At 48.0% G+C, this 24,695-nt stretch overlaps 1 protein-coding gene across 1 annotated transcript in view; it reads right to left on the bottom strand.

Annotated features, from left to right (window-relative positions):
• Positions 1 to 282: 282 nt before the first annotated feature.
• The window catches only part of LOC138480669 (coiled-coil domain-containing protein 30-like), a 133,132-nt gene continuing 108,719 nt past the window's right edge, over positions 283 to 24,695 (bottom strand). Inside the window, exon 2 of the mRNA XM_069612342.1 lies at positions 283 to 3,972. Coding sequence (XP_069468443.1) covers positions 348 to 3,800 — 3,453 coding nt within the window. The 5' untranslated portion in view covers positions 3,801 to 3,972 and the 3' untranslated portion in view covers positions 283 to 347. The remainder of the gene's footprint in view (positions 3,973 to 24,695) is intronic.

Raw genomic sequence — 24,695 nt, 5'->3', positions numbered from 1 at the left:
CATAGGGTAGTGAGAGGGGCATTGGGGGGACCCTGCCATAATTTAAACAACCTCGTCTTACAAAAGTGCATGACCACAAGGACCACTTAAAAAAAAAGAAGTTGGTAAAAACACAGAGCCATTAATGCATAGGCAAGACATGGAACCAGAATCCCGCCTCGCTGTGCCCCTTAATAAAACCTCCATTACCTGAGCTAAGGAATATATGCAAAACATTCAAAAGGGCTCGAAAAGCACTTACACATTCGGTCAGCGGTCTGAAGTCATTAAATTTAAGAAACATTCTTAAGGGGTTGTGGAAAAGGCACTACACATTTTAATGATGCTTTAGTTCACCACTTTCAAGACTATGGCCCAGCTGTCATCCTGGGTGTAGCCACGTTTAGGTAACCCATCTCTGAAGGCGGTGATTGTGAGAAAGAAAATGTTGTCTTAAGGCTGTTGGCAGTTTCATCAAACTTTACATCTTGAATTGCTTTCAGACTTCCAGTGGAGTCAGACTGACCTACTACAGAGCTGTTCGCATTTGGCACTGAAAAAGAAGTTCCGGCTAAGAGAAGGCGTTCCGCGGGCACAACAGCCTTGAGCTCCTCTAAATTGAGAGTCTGAATGTTTTTAAGGATGCGCTCCAGGGCCCCGGTCTGGGTAGTCAGCCGCAGGATACTCTCCTGCAGGTGGTTGTTCTCCTCGTCCATAAGATGCAGCCTACTCTGAAGGGAGGAGATGACCCACTTCCTGTTTCGCTCAGTCTCTTCCTGCTCGCTGATCTGCATTAAGAGTTGTCTTTTCTCCTGGAGTAACGTCTCGTTTTCTGCTGTGACTTTCCGGATCCAAACCTGCTCCTTTTCCTCTTGGCTTCGTATTAGTGCAAGTTCACCCTCAAGTGTTTTATTGTGCAGCTGATAATGGGCAATTTCTTGCACGTGTACCTCCTTTGCTCGCCGCAGCTTTGCTCTATGCCGAAGCTGCTTTTCGTTGTATTTTCTGATATATTCGTCCAGTTGTTTCTGAACCCGTTCATATTCTGTGTACAGTCTTTCCTTTTCTTGCTGAACCAAGGACAACTGTTCTGCAAGCTTGTGGTTATTACTCTGACAATCAAGGTGTTCACTGAATGTTGTCTTCTGGTCATCGTCTATAATGCGAAGCTTTGATTCCTGTTGCTGAATTCTAAACTGCAGCTCTGTATTATCCTGTGCCAGGGAAGTCAGATTTACACGAAGGCTTTTGATTTGCTGTTGCAGTTCTTCCACAGTCTGATCTGACAGTTTTCTATTCAGTTGCTCTTCCTCCAATTGTCTTTTAACTTTCTTTTCATTGTCTCTGTACTCCTTAGCTTCATCCTCAAATCGCTTTTCCTGTAAAATTCGAGCTTCTGTTAGGCGCAGCTGATGATGGCAATCTTTCAGCTGCTGTTCAAGTTCCAACACCCTTTTATCTGCATCAATGCCTTTGAAGTTGGCCTGCGCTAGCTTCTCTTGGAGGGTATTCTGGGTTTTTGAAGTTTGCTGCTGTTTAAGCACATCTAATTCGAGTTCCTTTATCTTTTGCCGACTCTGCGCAAGGTCCGCTTCGAGGCTGGAGCACAGCTGGGAAGAATTTGCCAATCTTTGTTCGTTCTCCTTTAGTTCACCTTTAATGTTAGTAATTTCTTGCTGAAGGAGGTTGCTCTGTTTTTGTAAACAGAGGTTTTTGTCCCGTTCATGTCTCATCTCCTTTTCTGCCGCAATGCACAAGTTCTGAGCTCGATGGAAATCCTGGCGAAGCTGGCGCATTTCTTCGTGTTGTTGCTGAAGCAGTGTGTCTCTAGGTTGACACAGTAATGCATCACTTTTCGAAGAATCTCCAGAAGTATGGGAATTGAGGAGCTGATCTTGAACTTTGGTTAACTCTTGCCTAAGCTGCACTGTTTCGTCCTTCTTGCTGTGAAGCTCATGCCGTGCATCGTCGATGTCATGACATAGCCGAACATTTTCATTGAACAGCTTTTCTTTCTCTACCATGCCTTCATAAAGCTGCCGCTGCAAAGTGTCCAATTTGTTCTTACTCTCAGAGAGTGCCAGGCTTAATTGCTCTTTTTCTTTTTCCAAGCTTTCAATCAGGTCTTCCAATTGCCCACTTTTGGTTGGGGTGCCTTTAAGAGGGTTATCATTTGACCCTGAAGATCCATTTTTTACTTCCAGAGAAATACTTTGATCCTTGATACAGTGTTTTGAAGCATTGCATTTGTGTAAGAGCACATACTTCTCTTTCTCATCCATCAAAGCTTTCTGTGCAGTTTGAAGATCAGACTCGAGCTGCTGCCTCCACTGCTTTTCTGTGGCCAGCCTACTTTCAAGTATTTCAAGACTTTCCTCTTCGCTTCGGAACATTTGCTGGAAATCCACTGTACTTTTCATTTCTGTCGCCACTACTTGATGTCTAGCATTTGTTTCTTCTCTGTTCCTTTGTAATGGCATTAACTCCCCCTCTAAACGTGTGATCTTTTTCTGAAGACAGTCTATTTCACATTCAAAGTTTTCCTTCTCTTCCTTTCTTTCGTTCTGAGTCTCCCCTAGAATTGACTCTAGCTCTTCGTTCCGTTCAACGAGCTCATCATACTCATGATGAATCTTCTGTAACTTGTGCATCAGTTCATGAATCCTGCTTTCCCGCTCCGCAATCTGCACATGACACCTTTTATGAGCCATTTCCTCATTGTGATACACTTGTTCGTTCTTCTTCTCCATAGTCCTGACTTCAACAGAGCTTTCATCAATTTTCCTGTTTTGTACTAGTAAACTGGCAGGTTTTACTACTGTCTCATTGATTGGAAGGATTAACTGTACTTGCTTTTCTTGCTGGTATTGATTGACGCTTTTATTAAGCTTCTCAACCAGATCTATATATTCTTTTCTTTCAGAGTCCAACGATCTGACGCGATTTCGTAATGCCAGTATTTCTTTGTCTAATCTATTGTTATGCTCCTTGGCTTTTTGAAGCTCTTTTGAATCAAACGTATCCTGTTCTTGTTTTTTAATATCTATCTCATCTGTCAGTCGGCGGATTTCAGCGTGAGCCATCTGTAGCCTCTGAGCCGCTTCATCCAAGTCTCTCTCAACAAACTCCCGGAGTTTCTTTTCTTTAACAAATTCTTCATCATACACGGAAGAATCTGCAGATGTGCTATCTTTGTACAATCCAAACAGCTTTTTCCAAGGGTTTCTGATGAGGGTCTCCTTAGTTTCCTGAAGCGACTCCCGCTGTTGCTGCAGTTGCTCTTCTAATGTGTGATGGATCAGTACCAGTTCGCTTTTGAGCTGAGCTTCACGTAGTCTTCCAAACTGGGGTTCTAGTTTTTCTTCGGATTGTTCCAATTTCTCCAAGAGCGTGGCTCTCTCAACCAACAAATAGGCAACCTGTTCATTTGGGTTGCTGTGTGCAATCTCCCCCAGTCCCTCCTGATCCAACATCTCCTCAACCTCCTTCTGCTGGGCATCGTAACTTAGGCGCAGTTGTTCCAGCTCACTTTTGAGTAGTTCATTTTCCTTTTCAAAATCAGAAGTTGGAATTTCCCGCTCCTCTGTCAGCATGCGGATATGGGCCACATAATTCTCCACGTCTTTCATTTCCTCCGCTTGTTGCTGTTTGAGTTGGTGCAGGTCCTGAGACGTAGAACATAACCTGCCTTCACTCTGCCGGTATAAACACCAGAGCACGCGTAGACACTCATCAGCCGTGGCTGATGGGTCAAGTCCATTTTGTTTAAGAGCTCTCCGTACATCTTCTAAATTAACATTTTCTGGGTTGAATTTCTCCATTGCCGCTATGGACGGAGTTACGTCCCCTCTTTCATGGAGCAGAGGCAATGGACACTCTTGACATGGCGGAGATGAAGTGGACACATAGGGATGACGACCCTCTGGTGGCTCTTAGCCCTTTCATGACTTCAGCAGCCTGATCATCGACACCAACACCAAGGACCAGGAGCCCCTTTAGTTGAAAAAAGAAAAGAAGACAATCAGCTAGGGCAAACTATCAGCTACTACATTTAAATATAAATTAATGTGTGCTGAACGTGCAAACAAAAAACACAGGTATGCATTTTAAGCCCCATGCAAGCAGCCTGCTTCCTCCACCAGCTATCCTAGCACTTAAAAGAGAGGTTCTCTGTTATTTGCCCCATGGATAAGGCATGTATTCTTTAGCAAATATCAACTGATTACATTTCTTTTTCAATGCATCTTACCTTCGATTTCCAGACATTTAAAAATGTGAACCACGTGGTTCTTAAACAGCCATCTTGTGATAACCGAATCAATTGATCGATCTCTAAGTTCAAGTGCCCTTGCAGCAATAAATCATAAATTGTGCCCCTCTAGCCGACATCAGCAGACGCGAACTCTCATGTTATGCCCCTATTCACCGTGCCTGTGCGCGGCTCCATGGAAATCGCAAGACTTCTTTTTGCTGAATACCTAACAAACCCTTTCTCCCCTGAAAACATTAAGTTTTTCCTGCCTTTGTGTCCATCTATTTTATTCCTGCCCTTTTTTGCTCTGGTCAGCTACTAACTAGGATGCTCAAATGACTTTTCTCTACATGCTCTTCGCTTTTCAATAATGATTACATAATTCGTAAATGAGTTTGCTAAACCAAACATTAAAAGTATTGTTCGATCAGTAGTGTCATGTGCAAATTATTACTTTCCATCATTGTTCCTTTGTTTTTTCTTCTCACTTTTCTTCGAAATATAATTTTAAAAAAAGAACCAGAATGCATATATTTATTTCCAGAACTAAATATTTGTTTCACTCGCAGTATTGTTTATCCAATTACAATCCTGAAACACTATGGCTGCTTTTCCGGGGTTCATGTATGCACCGGAATACACGGACAAAAAACTATCAATCGACTTAAAGCGGTGACAATCGTTTGCAAGATCTTGCACTTGGTGTTCATGCCAATTAATGCCGATGTTGATTGAGAGCACTTGCTGCCGCGAAACCTCTGGCTGCTTGCCCTACATAGCCGAAGAGGAAACTCCACCACTATGTGTGATCCAGCAGTGAGACTTCAGGGCAGCCTGCCTCACACATTCTGTGTTGAGAATTGCGTGCTGATGCATGCATTTTGTGGAACAGGTTGCCTTTGTGTTTCTAGCAATGAGTAAGTATTGTGTCCTTCCCTTTTAACTGTGCCATCCTTGCACTATTGCCTGGTTTGTTGGTTAACAGAAATCTTTTTCACAAGTATAAGCTACCACCAAAAAGACACCTGATGCAATTATTAATTTTGTTGTGCATATGATGCTATCTAAATATTGGACCTTTAACTCCTTTACTCACAAAATAATCTTGCTTTCATATGTTTATGTTTATTGTGTTTCTATAGCGCTCTACACCAAAGCATTTTACATAATAACAACAAGGATACAATAATAATAGTAGTAGCAATTACAAAATATGAATTAAACCAGTAAAACAATAAGTAGAACAATTTGACAGTGAAGATAAACGAGAGAGGAGGGGGTGGAGAAGGGGATGGAAGTGGGAACCAGGAAGAGGAATAGGCTAAGGATGAGAGAGGAGGAGAGGGGACTTAGGAGGAACAGAGCAGGAAGAGAGAGGTAAGAAGAGGAGGGTAAAACGGAGGAGATATGAAGGTGAAGGGAGGGAATAGGAGTGTCAGGGAGGGGAGTGGAGAAGAAAAAATTTCAAGAGACACGAAAGGAGGAATAGGCGGGATGGAACAGAAGGAGAGAGGTAGGAAGTTCCAGTGAAGGGGGGCAAGGAGCTGAATATCTATCTATGCCTGGACAAAAAAAGTTAAATTCAATTATTCAGTTAGTTCAACAAAACTCTATTTCTCCATCATCAACTTAAATGGGTTGGGAAAATGCCTCTCTGAACTTATTCTAAAGAGGAGTTTCCCTACCTAAGAACCAAAAACTAAGGATATGTCTTTGTCAGGAAGACATAAATCAAAAGCCATCCTTGTGTCCAAACGTTCTATCCTGACCCTCACACTCAAACAACATATAAAGTGATAAGCCTTACCCTGCAATATCCGGCTAGAAAGCAACCTCCACTCTTTTAAAAAAAAACAGCTGAAAACCATCCTTTTCAGGTAAACGGCCACTACACCTCTTGATACTCTCTTGATTCCCTCCTTCCTTTTTTGTTCTAGTCCTGTGCCTCTTGGTCTTCGTGTACCTGTCGCGTCTCTGATGCTTGCGAGCTTCGGCGCATTTCAAATATATAAATAAAGGAAATTTCTTTAACCTGGTAGTTACAAAAAGTGTTCTTTAAAAGAATTAGAATAACTCCAACGTAAATGTTCTTGACAATGGCAAAGACCCTGGTTCCAGAGGGTGATTCCCTTCCACTGGATACTTCACCAGTATCACAAAATGTCCTTGAGTCTAACAGTTCTTGGTGTCTTTTTTGGCCAACAACAATCCTGTTAGATAAAACATTGTTCAACTTCATAAGTACTTCCTCAACACAACATTACTTTTTTAAACACAAGTTCCTTCTTTGTTTGACAAATACTCTTGCTGCTTGACACTCATTTTAGGTTTGCAATTTGCCCGGTATACTCTCCTGCCAGATTATGTGTATATATTTGATATATCTACGTGTTTCTGCTTGTTTTCACAGTTCCTTTTGAACTTTCAACATATTTGCATTCACTTCTTATTGGGGTTCAAAGTGGCCTTCTGCCCCTTTAATTCATACATAATCTTCTTGTAATTATACGTTCCAAAACTTTACAAGGTTTATATTCTTATTTGCATGGCTGCCGAAAGGGCCCAGGGTCCCCACTCTACTTGGGTCAACTCACTGGCTCTTTTCAGTGTTTTCGGTCTTGCTTGCGCTCTCTCCCCACTCTGGGTGGCTCTGATGTCTTTCCCGCTTCTTTCGTGGTCTGCTTCTGCACTCCGGTTTCTCCCCGGCTCTCGGTAAGGACAACGCTGCTTCTCTTGGTGCTCACCCATGTTACTTTCCTTCCTGGCTACCAAGCTTCTTTGCCTTGCCACACCGGCTCTCACCTCCAGCTTCCGCACATCGTCTCTGTTGCCAGCCTTTGTACACTTGGTGATTGTTACGATGTAAGGAGAGAGAGTCACACAGATTTGGGAGCTGGAACTTGGATATTTTATTGAAGCTTACATCAAGGTGAGGATTAAGCTATGTACAAACCGGCCCCCAGCCTGGGAAGCTCAGCATCAGCCGCCTCTCCTGGAATCAGAATTACCTCTCACACCAGGCACCAAGTTCCATTGTAGCACCTGGCCTTGGAGCCTGCTAATTATGTACACCAACCTAGCAACTATCAAACACCATAACCTAACAGTTATGACCACATGCCAGTAGACCTGGTGGCTAACTTGGGTAACTATTTACACCTATGTACAACTATTGTTGGTGCCTATACAAGCACTCATACATACACAGAAACTCCTACTGCTTAACAACGACTTCATTCTTCTTCAGCACCGCCACTCTCTCCTTGTTCCAGACTGCTCCCCCCTTGACTAGCACTGCATAACCCAAATCTTTGCTCACTTCTTTGGGCTCGGAAAACAAGTAAACAAGGAATTACCTTTCCTGACCTTCGTTGGCAGCCTCACTTTGATCCATTCACCCGACTTGACCACCAACTCCCTACAACAATTCTTTTCATCATACTGCAACTTGGACCTATGCCCACTGGCCAACAGCTTTCCCCTCGCTTCCTCTACCTCAACCGTAACACATTGCGACCTCCCCATCCATCCAGGACCCAGATGAGAGTTTGGCTTCCTGCCTCTCAACAACTCAAAAGGGGGTACTCCGTTGACCCCGGGTGGAGCCAATCTATATTGAAACGTCCTCTCCATGATTCAATCACCACACGTGGTTACTGCAATCCTAATGGCCTCCATCTAAGACCTGTTGAATCTTTCCACACACCCGTACCCTTGTGGATGATATAATGAGGCGGTGACTTGCTCCACTCCATGTCTTCCCAGAAATTCCTTAAATTCTCTAGATACTAACTGTGACCCATTATCTGAAAGACACTTCCTAGGAAACCCCTCTCTCCAAACGGCTCCAAAAAACATATGATGTTACTGCTAGTCACTTCCTTGAGTACACACACCTCTGGCCATTTGTACAACAAATCCATAATTACAAGTAAATATGCATCCCTAGATCCCCAATGTTAAAAGGGACCTAATAGATCCAATGCCACCTCATCCCACAGCATCCTTGGGTTTTCTCTTACAACCATGGGAATCTTTTGAACCCTTAATATCCTTTTATCCCCTTCCACACACTCGTGACACAACCTCACTTGTTCTTCAACATCCTTGTCGACACCCGGCCACCAGAAATCAGATCTAACCAAACCTTTGGTTCTAGCTAAACCTAAATGACCAACATGCACCAATTCTACGACAGTACTCCTCATCCTCTCTGGAACCACCAGCTTATGACCTCTATAAAGATAATCGCCTTCCACACTGAGTTCGTTCCTCACCTTCCCATAACCTCCCATCCTGACATCTCCCACTTTGGTTCCATTCTTTTTCACCAGATCCCACTACATCTTGATATACCTTGTCCTCCCCACAAGCCAGATCCCACTCCGACTTCTTCAAAAATTCATGCACCCGAAAAATGTCACCAATATCTTCCTCCACTGCATAACTTCCACTTGATTTATCCTTCTCGACCACCAACCTTGACAACGCATCAGCCACCACTATGTTCCTCCCCTGAACATGTACCATGGAAAATTTTAAACCCTGAATGCTACTGACCCATTTCAGAATGCGTCTCGACACCCCCTCCAAACCACCGTTGGAAAATATGCTGATAAGCGGCTTATGATAAGTACAGATGGTAAACTTGCAACCCCACAAATACATCTTGGATTTCTCTACTCCCTCTACTCCCCACATACACGCCAAAGCCTCTTTCTCCACCACAAAGTACCTAACCTCCGCCTCTCTTAGTGTCCTTGAGGCAAAGGCAACCGTATACAATTCAGACCCATCTTCTTGCATGAGAGCTGCACCCAATCCATACTATTCAGTTGTCTTAGATCTATGCACGGTCTAATTGATCCATTGGCTTTTCTCACTACCACAATAGGACTGACCCACTCACTCAGACGATTCAATTTTCTCAATGACTCCCTCGCTCTCCATTTTGATGATTTCATCTTCCACATCCTTGCGCAACGCCAAGGGCACCATGTGCAGTTTTGCCACTTTCAATTGAGCCCCATGTCTAAGTCGAATTGTATGTACGAAGCCCTTGACACGGGCCAAATTCTTACTGAATACTTGTTGACTATCCTCCTCGTGCTCCAACAAACCACCACAGAACTTCCTCCCGTGCCAAAGCCTATTACAGATGACTCGCATCCAACCTTATCAAGTCTGCTTGGTCACTCCATGAGAGAAGTTCACCCACTCTGTTTGCCACATAAATCGTCCCTTACGCCTTCCTTCCCTTAAGCTGCAGTTCACCAGTGAATTCACCCACAATCTCTATTGGGATGTCACCATACATGTTAGCCTTTATCCCTGGCTCCCATAAGATGCAGCAGTTGAATATGTCCTTCCATACTTGCACACTTATGAGTGTGTGCTCGGCACCACTATCAGTCAACATAGAAATGGATAATCCTCCGATGGCTATAACTGCATATGGTTTGCGCCTCTTCACTGTGCCCGACACAACATGCACAGAACTGACAACTTCCTTGCCCAGATTCACATAATCCTCTTCTTCATTGCATTCACTCACTTCCTTAGAGGATCGAGCAATGTGACCTTTCCGCCCATACTCTCGACAAACAATATGTACTGCAACACACTCTTTATTGTATGCTAGGTGGGTCCCACTGCCACACCTGTAGCACCTCTTTCCTACGAATGGCATAAATTCTCTGGAAGGACCCCAAGGATGCACCATGCCCATATTTCTGCGGAGATTGGAATCACTTAAGCCATCCCTTGCCCTCCCTTTCAGGCTTCTCACTTCTCCTCACAGATCCCCTTGTTGATTGAGCCGTCTTGGAGAACTTATGTACCGCACCTTCTTCAACCACTACTTTACCACTGCCACCCATGGTACTCTTTTTTTTTTTTTTTTAAATATGTTTATTTTAAACCAAGGCAGAACAAGGTTATAAACATTGCGTGAAGATTACACTTTTGATAGTTCACTTTAGTTCATAACCCTCAGCCCCCTCCACCCCCTTCCCCCCAGTCTCCAGCCACCCCCCTAGTTCCCTCGCTCAGTGGGCTCGTCTGCCGCCCTGGCTACTCAGGTGGGCTCCCCATCCTTCAGGGCTCATTACCCATTGAGCGGTTTAAATGTTAAAGTGGGGAATCGCTGGTCGTAGTCCAGCATCGGAGCCCAGACATTCTGGAAACGGTGCAGAACCCTAGCCCTTACTGCGGTCACGTTTTCCGCGATAAAGATGTCCCATAGTTTTCCCCACCAGTGGGCTATACAAGGGCCGTCCGGGGACTTCCAGAAGCGTGCTAGCACAGTTTTAACTGCCAAGAGGCATTGCGTTACCAGTTTCACCCTGTTTCCGGTGCGGTGCGGGGGTAAACCCCGGGGGTCGGGACCCCGAGGAGGACAGTTTCAGGTTCCAGGGGGAGTGTCCGCCCGGTAATTTGTTCAATCATCGCCAGGCAACGTTCCCAGAATTGCCGGATCTTTGGGCACGTCCACCACATGTGGAAGAAGGAGCCAGGCTGGGAGCATCCCCTCCAGCAGGCGACGTTCACCCGTGGGTTCATGTGGTGTAGTCTGAGGGGGGGGAGTATTACCAACGTAACATAAGCTTGTATGCGCATTCTTTATTGGTGATACAGGTCGAAGAGGAGTGAGTGCGTGTCCAGATGTCCACCCAGGTCTGGTCGGCAATCGGGTGGCCCAGGTCGGCCTCCGATTGGGCCATGCATTATGTTCTAGCGGTTAGAAAGTCCCCCAGGAAGCATCTATATAGGAACGAGGTCCTGCCCCGGGCTGGAAGGTCCTTAAGCGCCAGTTCAAGGGGAGTAAGGAGAGTGGCAGCCTGGAGGGTCTGGGAATGCGAGCACCAGTGCCGGAGCTGGCAATAGGTGAACCTGTCATTTTCCTGGAGTCGGAACGCTGCCCGGCATTGTCCGAAGGTGCGGGAAATGTTCCCCTCGTACAGTTACTCCAGGGTCTCGAGGCCGCCGTCAATCCAGTTATGAAAATTACGTGGGTTCATCCCCGGCGTGAAGTTTAGGTTGTGAAAGATTTGGGAGAGGAGCTTGGACCTCTCGGGATTCCCTTTTGTTTCAGAGACCAGTCCCAGGAGCTTAGTGTGTGTTTGGTTGTTAGTAGGAGGATGTTCCAGTGTTCTCGCAGGGCAGGCTGGATGTGTGGGAGGAATCGCAGGGGAATTGGATGTTGCGCTTGCTCCAGTTCTACCCATCTAGGGCGGTCTGAGATTATCTGCCAGGCACGGACGTGTGCCAGCTGTGCTGCCACCCTGTAAGCCCGCAGGTCGGGGACCCCCAACCCTCCCAGTCTGGAGCTGCCAGTGAGAGTTTTGTGGGTATTCTGGCCTTCTTGCCTCTCCATATGAACTTCAGCATTTTCTTCTGCAGATCCTGGAGAGCTGAGTTTGGGATAGCTACTGTGAGGGAGGAGCATGCGTAGAGGAATCTTGGGAGCAGGTTCATTTTGGCAGCAGTAACCCGTCCCATTAGCGAGATTTCCCGAGTGGAACAGCGCTTTAGATCCCCCTTCAATTCCCGGAACAGTCTGGGGAAGTTTCCCTGATATGTGTGTTGAGGGAGTGCCGTGATGTGAACTCCCAGGTAGGGGATGGATTGTTTCTTCCAAGCGATTGGGCACAGCCTGGACAAGGCCTCTTGTTCTTCCTGTTGGAGGCCGATGCTTAGGGCCACCGATTTAGAGAAGTTGACCGCGAAACTGGTGACCTTCCCAAAGTTTGATATTTCGACCAGGGCGTGTTCTACTGAGGTGTTGGGTTATGAGAGTGACAGTAAGACGTCATCGGCGTATAATGCAATTTTGTGTTGGGATGGCCCTACTTGGGGACCCTTAATGAGTTTATTCCGTCTGATTCTTTGGGCAAAGGGTTCCATTGTTAGCGCAAAGAGAAGGGGTGACAGCGGGCAGCCCTGCCTCGTCCCACAGGTCATAGGAATCGGGGTTGATAAGGTACCATTGATCCTCAGGAGGGTTTTGGGGGATTTATCGTTGGCCATTATCATGGATCGAATAGTTGGGCCGAAGCCAAAGGCCTCTAGGGTGAGCTCCATGAATGACCAGTCTACTCTGTCAAATGCTTTGGTAGCATCTAGGGCCATCAGTGCAAGGCCCTGGGAACGTCGATGAGCTATGTCGACCAGGTTCAAGGTTCGCCTGATATTGTCCCCCGCCACTCTGTTCAGGATGAAGCCCGTTTGGTCGGGGTGGATTATGGTCGGGAGAATGTGTGATAGCCGATTGGCCAGGATCTTGGAGTAGAGGTTAGCATCTATGTTCATCAGGGCGATTGGCCTGTATGAGGCTGGGTCTCTCGGGTCTTTCCCTGGCTTGGGTAGGAGGATTGTAGTGGATTCCTGCATTGAGGGGGTCACCGCGCCTGTCTCTTTAAATGAATTGAAGAGTGTCATCATAGTGGGGATTAGTTGAGGTTTGAAGATTTTGTAGAATCTCGGGGAGAACCCATCCGGGCCTGGGGCCTGAGTTTTAAGGGACTTTGATGGCTTCGTCGACCTCCTCGTCCGTGATCGGGGCCTCTAGGCTCTCCCTTGTTGTGGCGGGCAAATGTGGCAGAGCTGCTCCCCGCAGGTAATTCCCTCTGTTCGGACCGGTCCCGTGGGGGTGCAGTCATTATTTGGGTGAGGTGGTCCGTTGCCAGCTGTTTCTCCTGCTCAGAATAGTGCATCCTCCCTTGTGGGTCGCATAGCCCTGTGATAGTGTTGATTGGTCTTGTTTTAGCCAGTTTGGCTACGAGCAATTTATTAGTTTTGTTGTTCTTGGCGTAGTAGAATTGTCGAGTCCTGGCCATTAGTTGCGCGGTATGTTCCACGTAGTGGGCCTCAAGTTTCTTTCTGCCTGTGCGGATGGCACGCTGCGACCTGGGGGACCACCCCTTCTTCTTTTGGGCCTCCTCTGCTACTTGCAGTTCCTCCTCGAGGGCTAGCCGAGTTTGTCGGCGGATCCGGTGGAATGCCGCCGCTTGTGCTATCAGGGCTCCCCTGATCACTGCTTTCATGGTGTCCCAATTGTTTGCAGGGGAAGTGTCTGTGACCGGGTTTTCCTCGAGGAAGTTTTTGATAGTGGTTGCCATCCTGTCCCTAACCAGCATGTCATTAAGGATCGGGTCGTAGAGTGACCATCTGCGTGCGGGAGTGGCTCTGGAGTCTTGGATTCGGAGTTCCATGATTATTGGAGCATGGTCTGATAAGATTCTTAGGCCGATAGAGACCTCGTTGGCATATGCGAGGGTCTGGGGCGAAGTTAAGAGGAGGTCGATCCTCGAGAAAGTTCGGTGGACATGGGAGAAGAAGGAGAAGGCTCTCTCGGTAGGATGGAGCACCCGCCACGAGTCCACCACATCCAGTGTTCTGAACAGTCGTAGGAGGCTGATGGCTTGCGTGAAGTCTCCCGCGGTGGGGGGGTGGGATCTATCTTTGGTGGGGTCTGGCACTCCGTTGAAGTCCCCCCCATTACTGTCTGGCCTTCCGTGAAGCCAGAGAGGGAGGCGCCCAGAGAGTCAGAGTTGGAAGCGTAAAGATGAAGGTGAAGAGATCCCCCAGTAAGAGGCATTTAACTGCCACAAAGCGACCCTCAGGGCACGAGATAGAGTCCAAGATCTGGGGGTTTAGGTCTTTCTTGAGAAGAATCGTCGTGCCCCTCCTCTTGGATCCTCCAGAGGCGAAGAATTGATGTGGAAATATGCAGGAACGAAGGCGCCCAAAGTCTGCTGGGGGGAGGTGGGTTTCTTGGAGCATCGCCACAGCCCCTTTGTCTTGCAATTTCTGTAGGATTGACTTGCGTTTAGAGGGGTAGTTCAGCCCATTAACATTTAGGGAGAGGCATTGTAATGTCTGATGCTCGGGGGCCCGCAACCCCTCTGTGGCATGTGCCGGTGAAAGGGGGCCAGAGGATAGACTGTTAATCGCTGTCATAGGTGAAGGATAAGTGCGCGTTGTCCTGCTCTTGGGGTTTTAACAGGTGCCCCCAACGGGGGGCCAACTTTTTAACTGGCGGCGTGGGCAGCATTGTGAATGCGAGCAGACCCCTGGCCAACTGGGCCGGTTCAGACATTGGGATAACTTGGGTTTCCAAGGACATAGAAATGGAGCGAACCTTGCAATGGGCATGGGCCGTGGGTGAAGCCCGCCGTGTTGAGAAGGCAAAGATATCGGCTGAGCAGGGCATAGCAATTTGGTGCATCGGAGAGCTGGGCGCGCAATCCGAGGAAGCGACCCTGGTTCATGTGATGAAGCCTAGACGGCGTTTATCTCCTCTTGTTGTTTTGGGAAGCTCTTGACCATGAAGACCGTCTAGGCCTCGGGGCTGAGGTGGACTCTGGGTTCCCGGCTGCCTCTGAGCTCGCTGCGGTGGCCTCCTCAGGGGCGGCTGGATACATGATCTTGCTGCCAATTCTCCGCAGGCTGCTGTTATATGAGAATTGCAGGGCTGTTGGAAAGAGCCACCTATATCGGACCTGATGCTCTTGGAGGAAGATGGCTAGGGGTTGGAGTGCTTTTCTCCTCTGGAGGGTTAGCAGCGAGAGGTCTTGATAGATCTGGAGAGGCACGCCTTGAAAGGAGATCTCGACTTGGGAGCGACTAATGGCTGAGATGGACTCTTTCGTGGAGAAGAAGTGGACCCTGGTGATGACATCTGGAGGGAGGTCCGAGGCAACCCCCGGCGCGGGCGCAGCCTGTGGGTGCGGTCAAGAAGTAATAGGGATTTGTCTGGGTCTGGGAGAAGGGCTCGGAAGAAGTCCCCCACGTATTGCTGGATCTCACCCAGCGTGGTTGCCTGGTCCTGGGAGCGGTCCTCAACCTCCCCAGCCTCTGCTCCACCTCAGTTACTCTGTGGTCGGTTTGCTCCAGTTTGGTGGAGAGTTCTGTCATGCAGGACCCGACTTCGGCTTTGATGTCTGCCATGAATGCTAGTAGGTCCCTTCTGGTGGCCGGGGGATCGCCCTCCTTTTGGCGGACCTGCACAGGGGGGCTGGGATGGTCAGGTTTCTTCCCCTTGTCTGAGGCAGTAAGCATGGTGGCTATGTCCCCGTTTTTGCTCGCTTTTGATTGGTTGGACATATTGTCAGGTCTTGAGGTCGCAGGTGAGTCAGGGTAGCCGCTTCGTGTGCCACCGCAAATAAGCCATTTGGAGCTCGGGTGCAATGGTTCTGGAGATTGCTGGCGTGGGTCTCCCGGGATTGGGAGGTGCACTCTGAGTGAGGAGGTGGGCCGGGGCACCCCAGGAGGTAGGAAGTCAGGGGAGGGGAGTGCTGCTTTGTAGGCGAGGTGCCGGCTTGGTGCCCCCTCCCTGAAGGGAGGTGTGGGAGCAGGGGCCCACAGTGTAGTTGTCGGCCTTGGAGTATGACCCTCCTGGGTCGCGGGTCATGGGCTCCTCCACCGGTCCGCCGGCCCGCGCGGTTATCTGGTGGCCCGGAGTGAGCCCGCCCCGGCTCTGGAAAATTGAGCGCATGTCCCACAGTTCTGCTAAGGAGGGGGAAGAGGCGCTGGCTGGAGGTGCCAAGCTGGCGGGTGGCTTTGTGGGCCGGAGCACCCCAGGAATCAGGAGAGCAGGCCGTGCGGTCCAACCGTGCCCCCCGGTGTGGATCAACGTGGGGGTGTCCGGGGAAGATTCTAGAGTCGCCCGGGGGGGGTGGGTTGGAGGGAGGGCTTCAGGGTTTTGTGCCGCGGTCTCTTCAGGCCGGTTGTGATACGGCCCCCATTTCAAGCCCCCCCAGCCGGCCCCACCTGAGCATGTGGTGGCCGCGCCGCCTCCACTGCAGCTGCTGATGCTTCTCCCGATGGGAGGGATCTGGGTCCCGCGTTGGCCGCGAGCCGGGGCGGGCAAGGCAGCACGAGTTTCTTCTGGCCCTGAAGGGCTGCACAGGCTCTGCTGCGTGTCGACGCGACGGACGCCTCTGGGAAGCCGTGTGTGATGCTGGGGCACCACCCCCTCGGTCCAGGGTCCGCCGTCTGGTCGCTTGTCGCGGGTGAGCACCGGGCCTCGACCGCCCAGGTTGGGCGGCGCATTCAATGAGCCTCGCGGGGCTTTAAAAGGGGTTATGGGGATCCGCTGCACCGCCTCTGCTCTCACGCCGCGGGCGCGTCCGCCATCTTGAATTTCGGAGCTGGGCTGAGTCATGCCGCTCCAATGCGAATTGCTTGGTCCAGTGGGAGCGTTAAGCTCTCAAAATCAAGCTGTGGGCGCCCTAGTCGTTCCACTCGCCCTGGGTGCAAGCAGGGCCCCGGCTGAAGGTCGGGAAGCCGCATATTTATGCAATTACGGCAGGCTTCTCATGGGTGGCCTCAAGGGAGCAGACACATCGATGGCGCTCCAAGCCATGCTCCCACCCGTGGTACTCTTATCCAATTGAAGAGCATTAATACACTTCTCAGTGTGTTCTAGACTTTTCACAATTTCAATGGCTCTCTCTAGGGTGGGATTGCGCACTCTCCACATCTATTGTCTAACCCTATCATTATTGCACTTTATCATCAGTTGATCTCTTAAATATTCATCCTGGCAGCGGGTGAATTGACATCTCGCTGCGAAGCACCCCAATGCTGTTATAAACTCTTCAATACTCTCACCAACTTTCTGCTCCCTTGTTGCATATCGATATCGCTCTAAAATAATGTTTTCCTCTACCTCAAAATGTTTGTTAAGCTTAGCTAGCGTCTTTTCGTATGCACCCGACTCCTCCATCCCAGCAAGCTTAGGTAGTTTCCTTAGAATGTCCTGACCTGCAGGCCACAAACAATGAAAAAGAAGTGCTTCCTTTCTGTCATTGTAATAGTTTGACGCAAACATGGCTAAGGCATAATTGGTAAAACCTTCTCTCCAGTCGGACCAGCGTACCCTGGGTTCACCTGGCGTGGACAAGAAAAATACTGGAGATGGGACACTAGCCATGTTTTGGGTACTGTTGCCTTGATGTGCCTTGAGAACTTGCAAGTCTCCGTTTCACAAATATGTACATGCTCCTGTTTTAAAGTGCTTTCTGTATTACTGTTTCCAGTTTCCCACCTCACTGCTAAGTGAATGGTCCTTCATCGAAATGTTTCCTTTATTTCTGCTTCCTGAATCTCACTCACCGCTTTACTGTGTCTGTGTCAGCCACATCGAGATGTTGTGAGTTACTGTTAGGGAGAATTCTCAAGAATATGCTAATTTCCCTTACCTTTTGAGACCCCCAGCAACTTTGCTGGATTTCAAGGATTTGATTTTTTACCTGGGAAGAGTGTGAGCCTTTTTTTCCCCCACTCTTCCATGTATTTTGATGTGTGTTTTTTTACTTTTGTGTTCTTTGGTTATGGAGTTTTAAAATAACTCCATAGGCATCATCTTTTTCTGTGTGTCACACAGTACCTTCAGTGCAGTGGCACAGGGATGTCTTTCAGACTTCCCAAGATTTAAATAACTTCTGTGCGACCGACTACTGTCTCCCAGAGCATGTAAAGTTAAATTGACTTTACTAGTCTCTTTAAATTTACAGACCCAGCACACACTAGCTTCCTATAGAGTGCTGGAGGGGTTGCCTAGCATCCCGAGTCAAAACACTTATGTAACAGTCAAATGTTATCCTTTCCTACTTGAAATGACTGGTGGCAGTGGTTTAGATCAAACTACCACGATTTTTCCCGTCCGCGAACAACGGTAGCTAAAAATCGGGTCAGTCATGTTTTTCAAGATGGCTCCCAAGACCCATCTATAAAAACAGCCTCCGGTCAACTTTTTTCGCATTTTCTTTTAGGAAAGGTCCTTCTTGTGTTTGTCTCTGCGCGCCAAACCAGGTTTGGCCCCTTTGTTCATTGGCCTTTGGCGGGCTTCAGTGCTGAAGCCCTCCTCTGGCGCCCGAGTGTCTGGGTTAGACAGGATGTGAGGGAGGTGCCCGAAACTCCCTGTGCTTAGTCACCTAGGAGACCTGAATGCACTCTGGTGTGATTGGCCGTCTGGCTGTCCGCAAAGGACAGCCACCCTACTGTGTGGTTGACAGAAAGGCTGGAATGAATGGGGGAAAACTGTTTAAAAGCAGGTCTCTGGGACTTGGAAAGCAGAGTCGACCACTGGAACGAAAGAACCGAAGATGAGCTGAAGGAAGAGGACTGCTGCAACTCCTGGTCGACACCCTGCTGCAGGTCCGATTTGCTTGAAACTCCATCGACAGAGAAGCCCATCAAGGTTAACTTCTTCCCTTGAGTTTGGTGGGAACAACCAACTCGCAAGCCACATGGACACCGTCCCCATACTGGTCAAATTTTCTTCAGAGTGCTGTTGAAAACCGGATAGCCAGGGGGGGAAGGAAACCAGCTCGTGGCCTTGAAGGCACTCACACATTAAACCAATGTTTTGCTTGTGGGCTCTTCCCTGGGCAGGGCAGGAACCTCAATACGTCGTCCTTCTTGTCCCCACGACTGAAGTTCAGGAACAGCGAGATCTGCTTGAACTGCCAGGAACAACTGCCTCAGCTACAGCTCTTCTTCAATTTAAAGGTACTGTGCAAACGCGGTCGGGAAATCTTTTCGGCCACTGTGAAAGTTTGTGAAACTTTCCCGACTTCAAAGGCTTGTCCTTCCCTAAACATTCATGTGACCAAATTCTTCTAAGATCCGTGGCAAAGATTTAACCGTTTTCTACCAGAACTGTGCTATCCTATACAAAGACTCTGAACCATTGACTTTGGCCCAGGCCTATGAACTGAATTGCTGGTTGTGATTTACTGAAGCCCTTTGCCCTGCCTATGAAAGTATGTGTGCTGTTGATTCTTATAACCTTGTCTTTTTACCCCTTTTAAAGTATCTGAAGTTCCATTGTGCTCCCACTTCAAGGGAGCTGAACTTGTTCAATAACTTATTTGTTGGCCCTTTGTGTAACTTGTTCTACTGCTCACTGAACTCTTGGAGATAAAAGTCTGGCTGCTCAGCCACTGCTACCAGATTACTGTGTAGTACAGGCTTGTACCAAAGATGTAATTGTACTGACACTTGTAGTCTTAATTGCATGTAGTGTTCCCCAAGGATACTGCATGTGATTCTGCCTAAAAGTTACTTCTTTAATGTCTCAGATATAAATGTCTTGATTTCAGCAAGCGCCGTTTTCAGTTTGGTTGCATAGCAACCCTGCAATGTATGTATACATTGAAATCATACGCTGTGACTGCCGGACCCACTTCACTTCCTCAAGAGGGCGTTACGCACGTTGACACTTTATGGTCCTGTCCTCTAGTATTTGAGCCTCCGGAGGCTCCTCGCACTCACAGCTGCGCTTCGGAGATGTGCGTGATATCTTCACGCTTGCTGGCACCTCGGGGTGTCGCATGCAGCTTATGGCTTCTCCTCTTGCACTACGAATTAGCATTTCACTTCACGCTTGCCAATTCAATCGGTTTAGTACAGCACGATCGCTCATACACAACCCTCACCTGCTGGTCTCCGGTGAAACTTCAAGGTGTGCGTAGAGACCGCTGCCCGTCCTTGTTACATCTGGCCACTCACTGGATGTGTTTAGCACTCAGCCCTCGTCTCCTCCGTGTCTTCCTCACTCTCTCACAAAGCCGTCCCACCTACACATGCGATCACTGCCAGCCAGGTTGCTCCCCCTCTCTCGCCCTCCGCTCACACTCCACCCGTGGGCCGTTGTTGCTCTCCTCTTCCATCACCAGATCCTCGCCGCCAGATTGTTACGATGTAAGTAGAGAGAGTCACACACATTTGGGAGCTGGAACTTGGATACTTTATTGAAGCTTACATCAAGGTGAGGATTAAGCTATGTACACAACGGCCCACAGCCAGGGAAGCTCAGCATCAACCGCCTCCCCTGGAATCAGAATCACCTCTCACACCAGGCTCCAAGTTCCACTGTAGCACCTGGTCCTGGAGCCTGGTAACTATGTACACCAATCTAGCAACTATCATACACCCTAACCTAAAAGCTATGACCACATGCCAGTAGACCTGGTGACTAACTATATACACCTATGTACTACTATGTTGATGCCTATACAAGCACGCATACATACACAGATACAGGCACCCCTAACAGTCGTGTCTCGAGGTTCTATGCTCCGAGTCGTGCCTAGAGCCTCCGTCTGCCTTCACTGTAGAATGTTAATGTTAAAGGATATTTGAACTGCGCACTATCACCACCGGAGTGGTCCCCTGGCGCTCTGGCGGATCTGAAAGAGGGAAGGGGGGGTGAGTTAGTGCGAATGAGCTGGACTGGAAAAGGGCAAGATAGCAGTGATGTGCTGTTGGCAGCCTCAGCTCGGTGGGTCCATTGGCTGGGCTTGGGAGGGTTATACGGTCGATAGTCATTGTGTGCTGTTGTGCAATTCTATATGCGGTTTGTTTTGTTGTTGCAGTGTAGTGAAGTTTGTGCAGTGTAGTGAAGTTTGTGCGGTTTGCTGCGTTTTAGGCTTGTGGTTGTGTTTGGTTAGAGTTTGAGAGGTGTATGCAGAGGGATGAAATTGTTAGTGGATTGGTTAGTTGGAATTGCTGTCCTTACAATTAGGCCTAGGTGTAATGCCTGCTATCATTCACTATTACATCGGAGTGTGGCGCTTGCTAATTTTCAATATTCTGTCTAGATGTGAGGTAGGCTAGTGATCACGATTCAATTCTTGTGTTGCACTTGTCATCAGTCTCAGTTTCATTTAAGTGTTCTAACATTCACATTTTTGTCTAGATGCAACGCAAGCTAAGGCTAAGAATTCAATCTAAGTGTGGCACATGCTAACATTCACATTTCTATCGAGATGTGACGCAAGCTAAGGCTACGTCTTCTCTCGAACTTGCTCTCCTAATTCGGATACCATTTTTAAAGGTCCTGTGCACAGGTGTTTTCCTCCAACAACTAGCATGTCCATTATACTTGATGTTCCTATTGCTGCATCACTCCCTCCATCGTATTTGTCTCCGTACATAGGTGGATGTGGGATCTGAAGTCCATTGATGATTTCTGATGTATAATATGTGGAGACTCTCTCTCAATGTTTCCACATGGAAGGTCAATTCTATATGAAGAAACTATAACTGATAGGGTTTTGTTAGGGCTTGTATTCTCCAGGTTATGGATGGGGTTTTGGCCTAAGGGGTATTGGAAAAGGGTTTCTTCATTTTGCCTATAGGGGGGGGAGCAGATGCATGGCAACAGGCTTCCTCATGGAAAAATGGGAAACTGCACCCCACCCAATGAGGTGGTGTCATCTCCACGGTGGCTGTCTCCTCACAAGTGATCCTCCCTCATATAACCGCCCACAGGGTCAGGATAAGGTAGCGGCTCCCGTCCCCTGGCCACATGGGAGGAGGTCACTGCCGGGAAAACAGTGATGACTCCATCGGATTCATTACAAACCCTAGTCCCCTTAAGACCGGGCTTCCAAAATAAGGGCTCCTTTTTAGATTATGAATTGGGGCTTCTCTTGGGAAAATTGATTTTCCTTCAAATTTGACCTCCTGTTCCAGAATGGGGTGTTCTGGTACCACTCCTTTTTCCCTGGGTTCAATAGGGGAATAATCATCTAGAGAGTTTTTAACATTCCCTGAAGTGTTCCTGTCCTTAAGGAAGCAAGGTAGGGGCTTTGTCACAAGTGGGTTAGATGGTGCTTTAAGTGGGGGAATCTAGCCTTGTGCATTCTCATTTGAGCCACCTGTGATACCCATTGGTCAAAATGGGGAAAAGGACTCCCTATAACAAGTTGGACTGGTAGATCAGATTATTGGCTACTACAATATGTAGTTCTTTTCCCAAGATGTGTGTTTGTGGGTGTCTCTCACAGTGGCCATGAACACAACCTACTGTCTCTTTTCTGGTCTGCTCTTACTGCACACCCCTTACTCCCAGTGTCCAATTGGACCCGAAAAGTCTTTCCCTCTAGGCCAGCAGGGATTCTATAGGTGGTTTTGGCCAAGGTAGGAAAACACGGGGCTTTCACCTGTTCTTCCTCTCTGCTAGCATTGCACTGGTCTGGATATAGAGGATACTATCTTAAGGGGGTTCAGCCCTGGTTTCCTTACCTTGTCCATCCTAATTGGGATCTTTTAACAATATGATAATCCATTTATAACACGCATGTACACAAGTGTTTCTAGGCGCGACAAGACAAGGGAGGGAAGACAAGTAAAACACTCTTACTAGGCCTTGTGTCATTCAGATCGTGCAAGTGAAACAACGCAAAGTGCAGGGAGAAGGGAGAGAGGGAAGTGCCAGGAAGAGGGAGGGGGAAGTGCAATCAGGGCAGGATTGCTCCAAGTAACTGCAGACAGGGCAGCACAGCTTTGGATAAGTGAAAGGAGACAGGGGGCTGTAGAGGTTACAGTTACAGCCACTATTTGCGCGGTAGGCCCAGAGGCAGTGCAGGGGAGACTGATCAAGGAGTAGCCTGGTACCCTATGAAACTCTGGGGGTACCAGCAACCCATCGGCGAAACAGAAGGTTGGTGAGAGAGAGAGAGAGAGAGAGAGAAAGAGAAAGAGAGAGAGAGAGAGAAAGAGAGAGAGAGAGAAAGAGAGAAAGAGAGAAAGAGAGAAAGAGAGAGAGAGAGAGAGAGAGAGAGAAAGCAGAGGAGAAAAGGAGGGTCTTGAGCTCCTTTTGGACCTTCAGGTGGTCTGGCTCAAGTTTAAGGGGGGCAGGGAGGCCATTTCAGAGAGAATCACCTGCAGAGGAGAGCGATCTACCCCCCACTCTTTGCCTCGAAAAGCGCCTGACCCTCAGAGCATTGGAAGTAGCTGACCTAAGAGCTTGAGAAGATCAAGTTACTTACCCCTGGTAACGTTCTTTCGATTGGATGTTCCTCTCACATATTCCTCATTTTATGATATTATATCTCACCAGCTTTGCTGCTTCGTAAAAAAGTTTCTCTCGACAGAGGGCGCTGTATGCGATGCCGTCGCGTCGATGTCCCTTGAGGGCCTCTGTCGAGTGTCAACGTCAGTATAAATAGCGCATGGAGCGCCTATTGGCTTCAGTTCTGTTTTTTACTTTCCCCCTTATTCGAGGGATTACCTAGGCGTACCAAAGACTGTAGGCTCTCAGAAAGCGCAGAGTGTAATACATGTAAATTGTACGGCAGGGTAGGCTGGGAGTGGCGCTGAGGAATATGTGGGAGGAACATCCAATCGAAAGAACATTACCAGGGGTAATTAACTTGTTCTTTAAATGGATTGTGTCCTCCCACGTATTCCTCATTTTATGATAGACTCCCAAAGCAGTGACAATTTGGAGGTGGGAGTATCAATCAATTTAATCATGGACTGAATGGAGGACGGCCTTAGCAAAAAGTCCTCCCTGACTGGAGGAAGAGTCCAGGCAGTAGTGTTTGACAAATGTATGAATAAATGACCAAGTGGCCGCTGAACAGATGTAATCAATTGGGAGACCCCTTTGAAGAGCGGCAGAGGTTGCCATGCCCCTTGTGAAATGAGCCCTTAGGACTTCCGCAGGGTCTTTTCCCGCAAGTCTATAACATTCTCCAATGGCCAGTATGATCCACCTGGATATTGTCTACTTGGTGACTGCCAGGCCCAATTTGGGGCCGGTATACCCAATAAAAAGTTGATCATCCTGTCGGAATGTAGCCATTCTTGAAATGTACAAGCGTAGAGCACTTTTCGGGTTTAGCCCATGTAGTCTCTCTTCCTCTTTCCCTGATTGGGGAGGAGGAGGATAGAAAGTTGGTAGCGTTATCTTCTGCGACAGATGGAAGTCGGAGACTACCTTCGGTATGAATGATGGTTTTACCCTGAGGATAACTTTATTTTTATAGGAAGTAGCATGAAGAGGCTTGCAAGAAAGAGCCTGCAACTCACTTACCCTGCGGGCTGATGTTATTGCGATAAGTAAGACTGTTTTCAATGTTAGGAGCCTTAAAGGACATGAATGTGAAGGCTCGAATGGGAGACATGACAGGAATTTTAATACAAGGTTCAGGTTCCAAACAGGTACATTAAATGGGACTGGAGAGTATACATTAGTAGGTCCCTTTAGAAATTGTGCAATCAAGGGGATTTTAAAATAGGAATCCTCTTCTAAGGAGCGCTTAAAAATGGAAAGCGATGCCAGGTATCCCTTTAAGGTTCCAATTTGGAGCCTCAGATTGGCTAAATGCAACAGGAAAGAAAGCACCACATTGGAATGAATCCACATTCTTATTCTTGCACCAGTTACTGAATTTATTCCAACGACACTGGTACAAGGATTTTGTTGCTGGCCTTCTGACCGAAAGCAAAATATCCATTACGTCATCCGGGAAGTCCTAATCCTTGTATCCCAGCCTCTCAGAAACCATGCGTGAAGGCTGAGCGTTTTGACCTCTGGATGGAGAACCCGACCTTCCTCTTGTGAGAGAAGAACCTCTCTTTGTGGAAGACGTATTGGAGGGCAGATGGACATGTCCAGAAGGTACAGGTACCACGTCCTCCTGGCCCAATCAGGAGAAATTAG

Source organism: Ambystoma mexicanum, chromosome 5p, assembly GCF_040938575.1.
Source record: "Ambystoma mexicanum isolate Mex_15411 chromosome 5p, UKY_AmexF1_1, whole genome shotgun sequence".
NCBI classification, from domain to species: domain Eukaryota; kingdom Metazoa; phylum Chordata; class Amphibia; order Caudata; family Ambystomatidae; genus Ambystoma; species Ambystoma mexicanum.
This window is presented reverse-complemented; position numbering and strand designations above follow the sequence as displayed.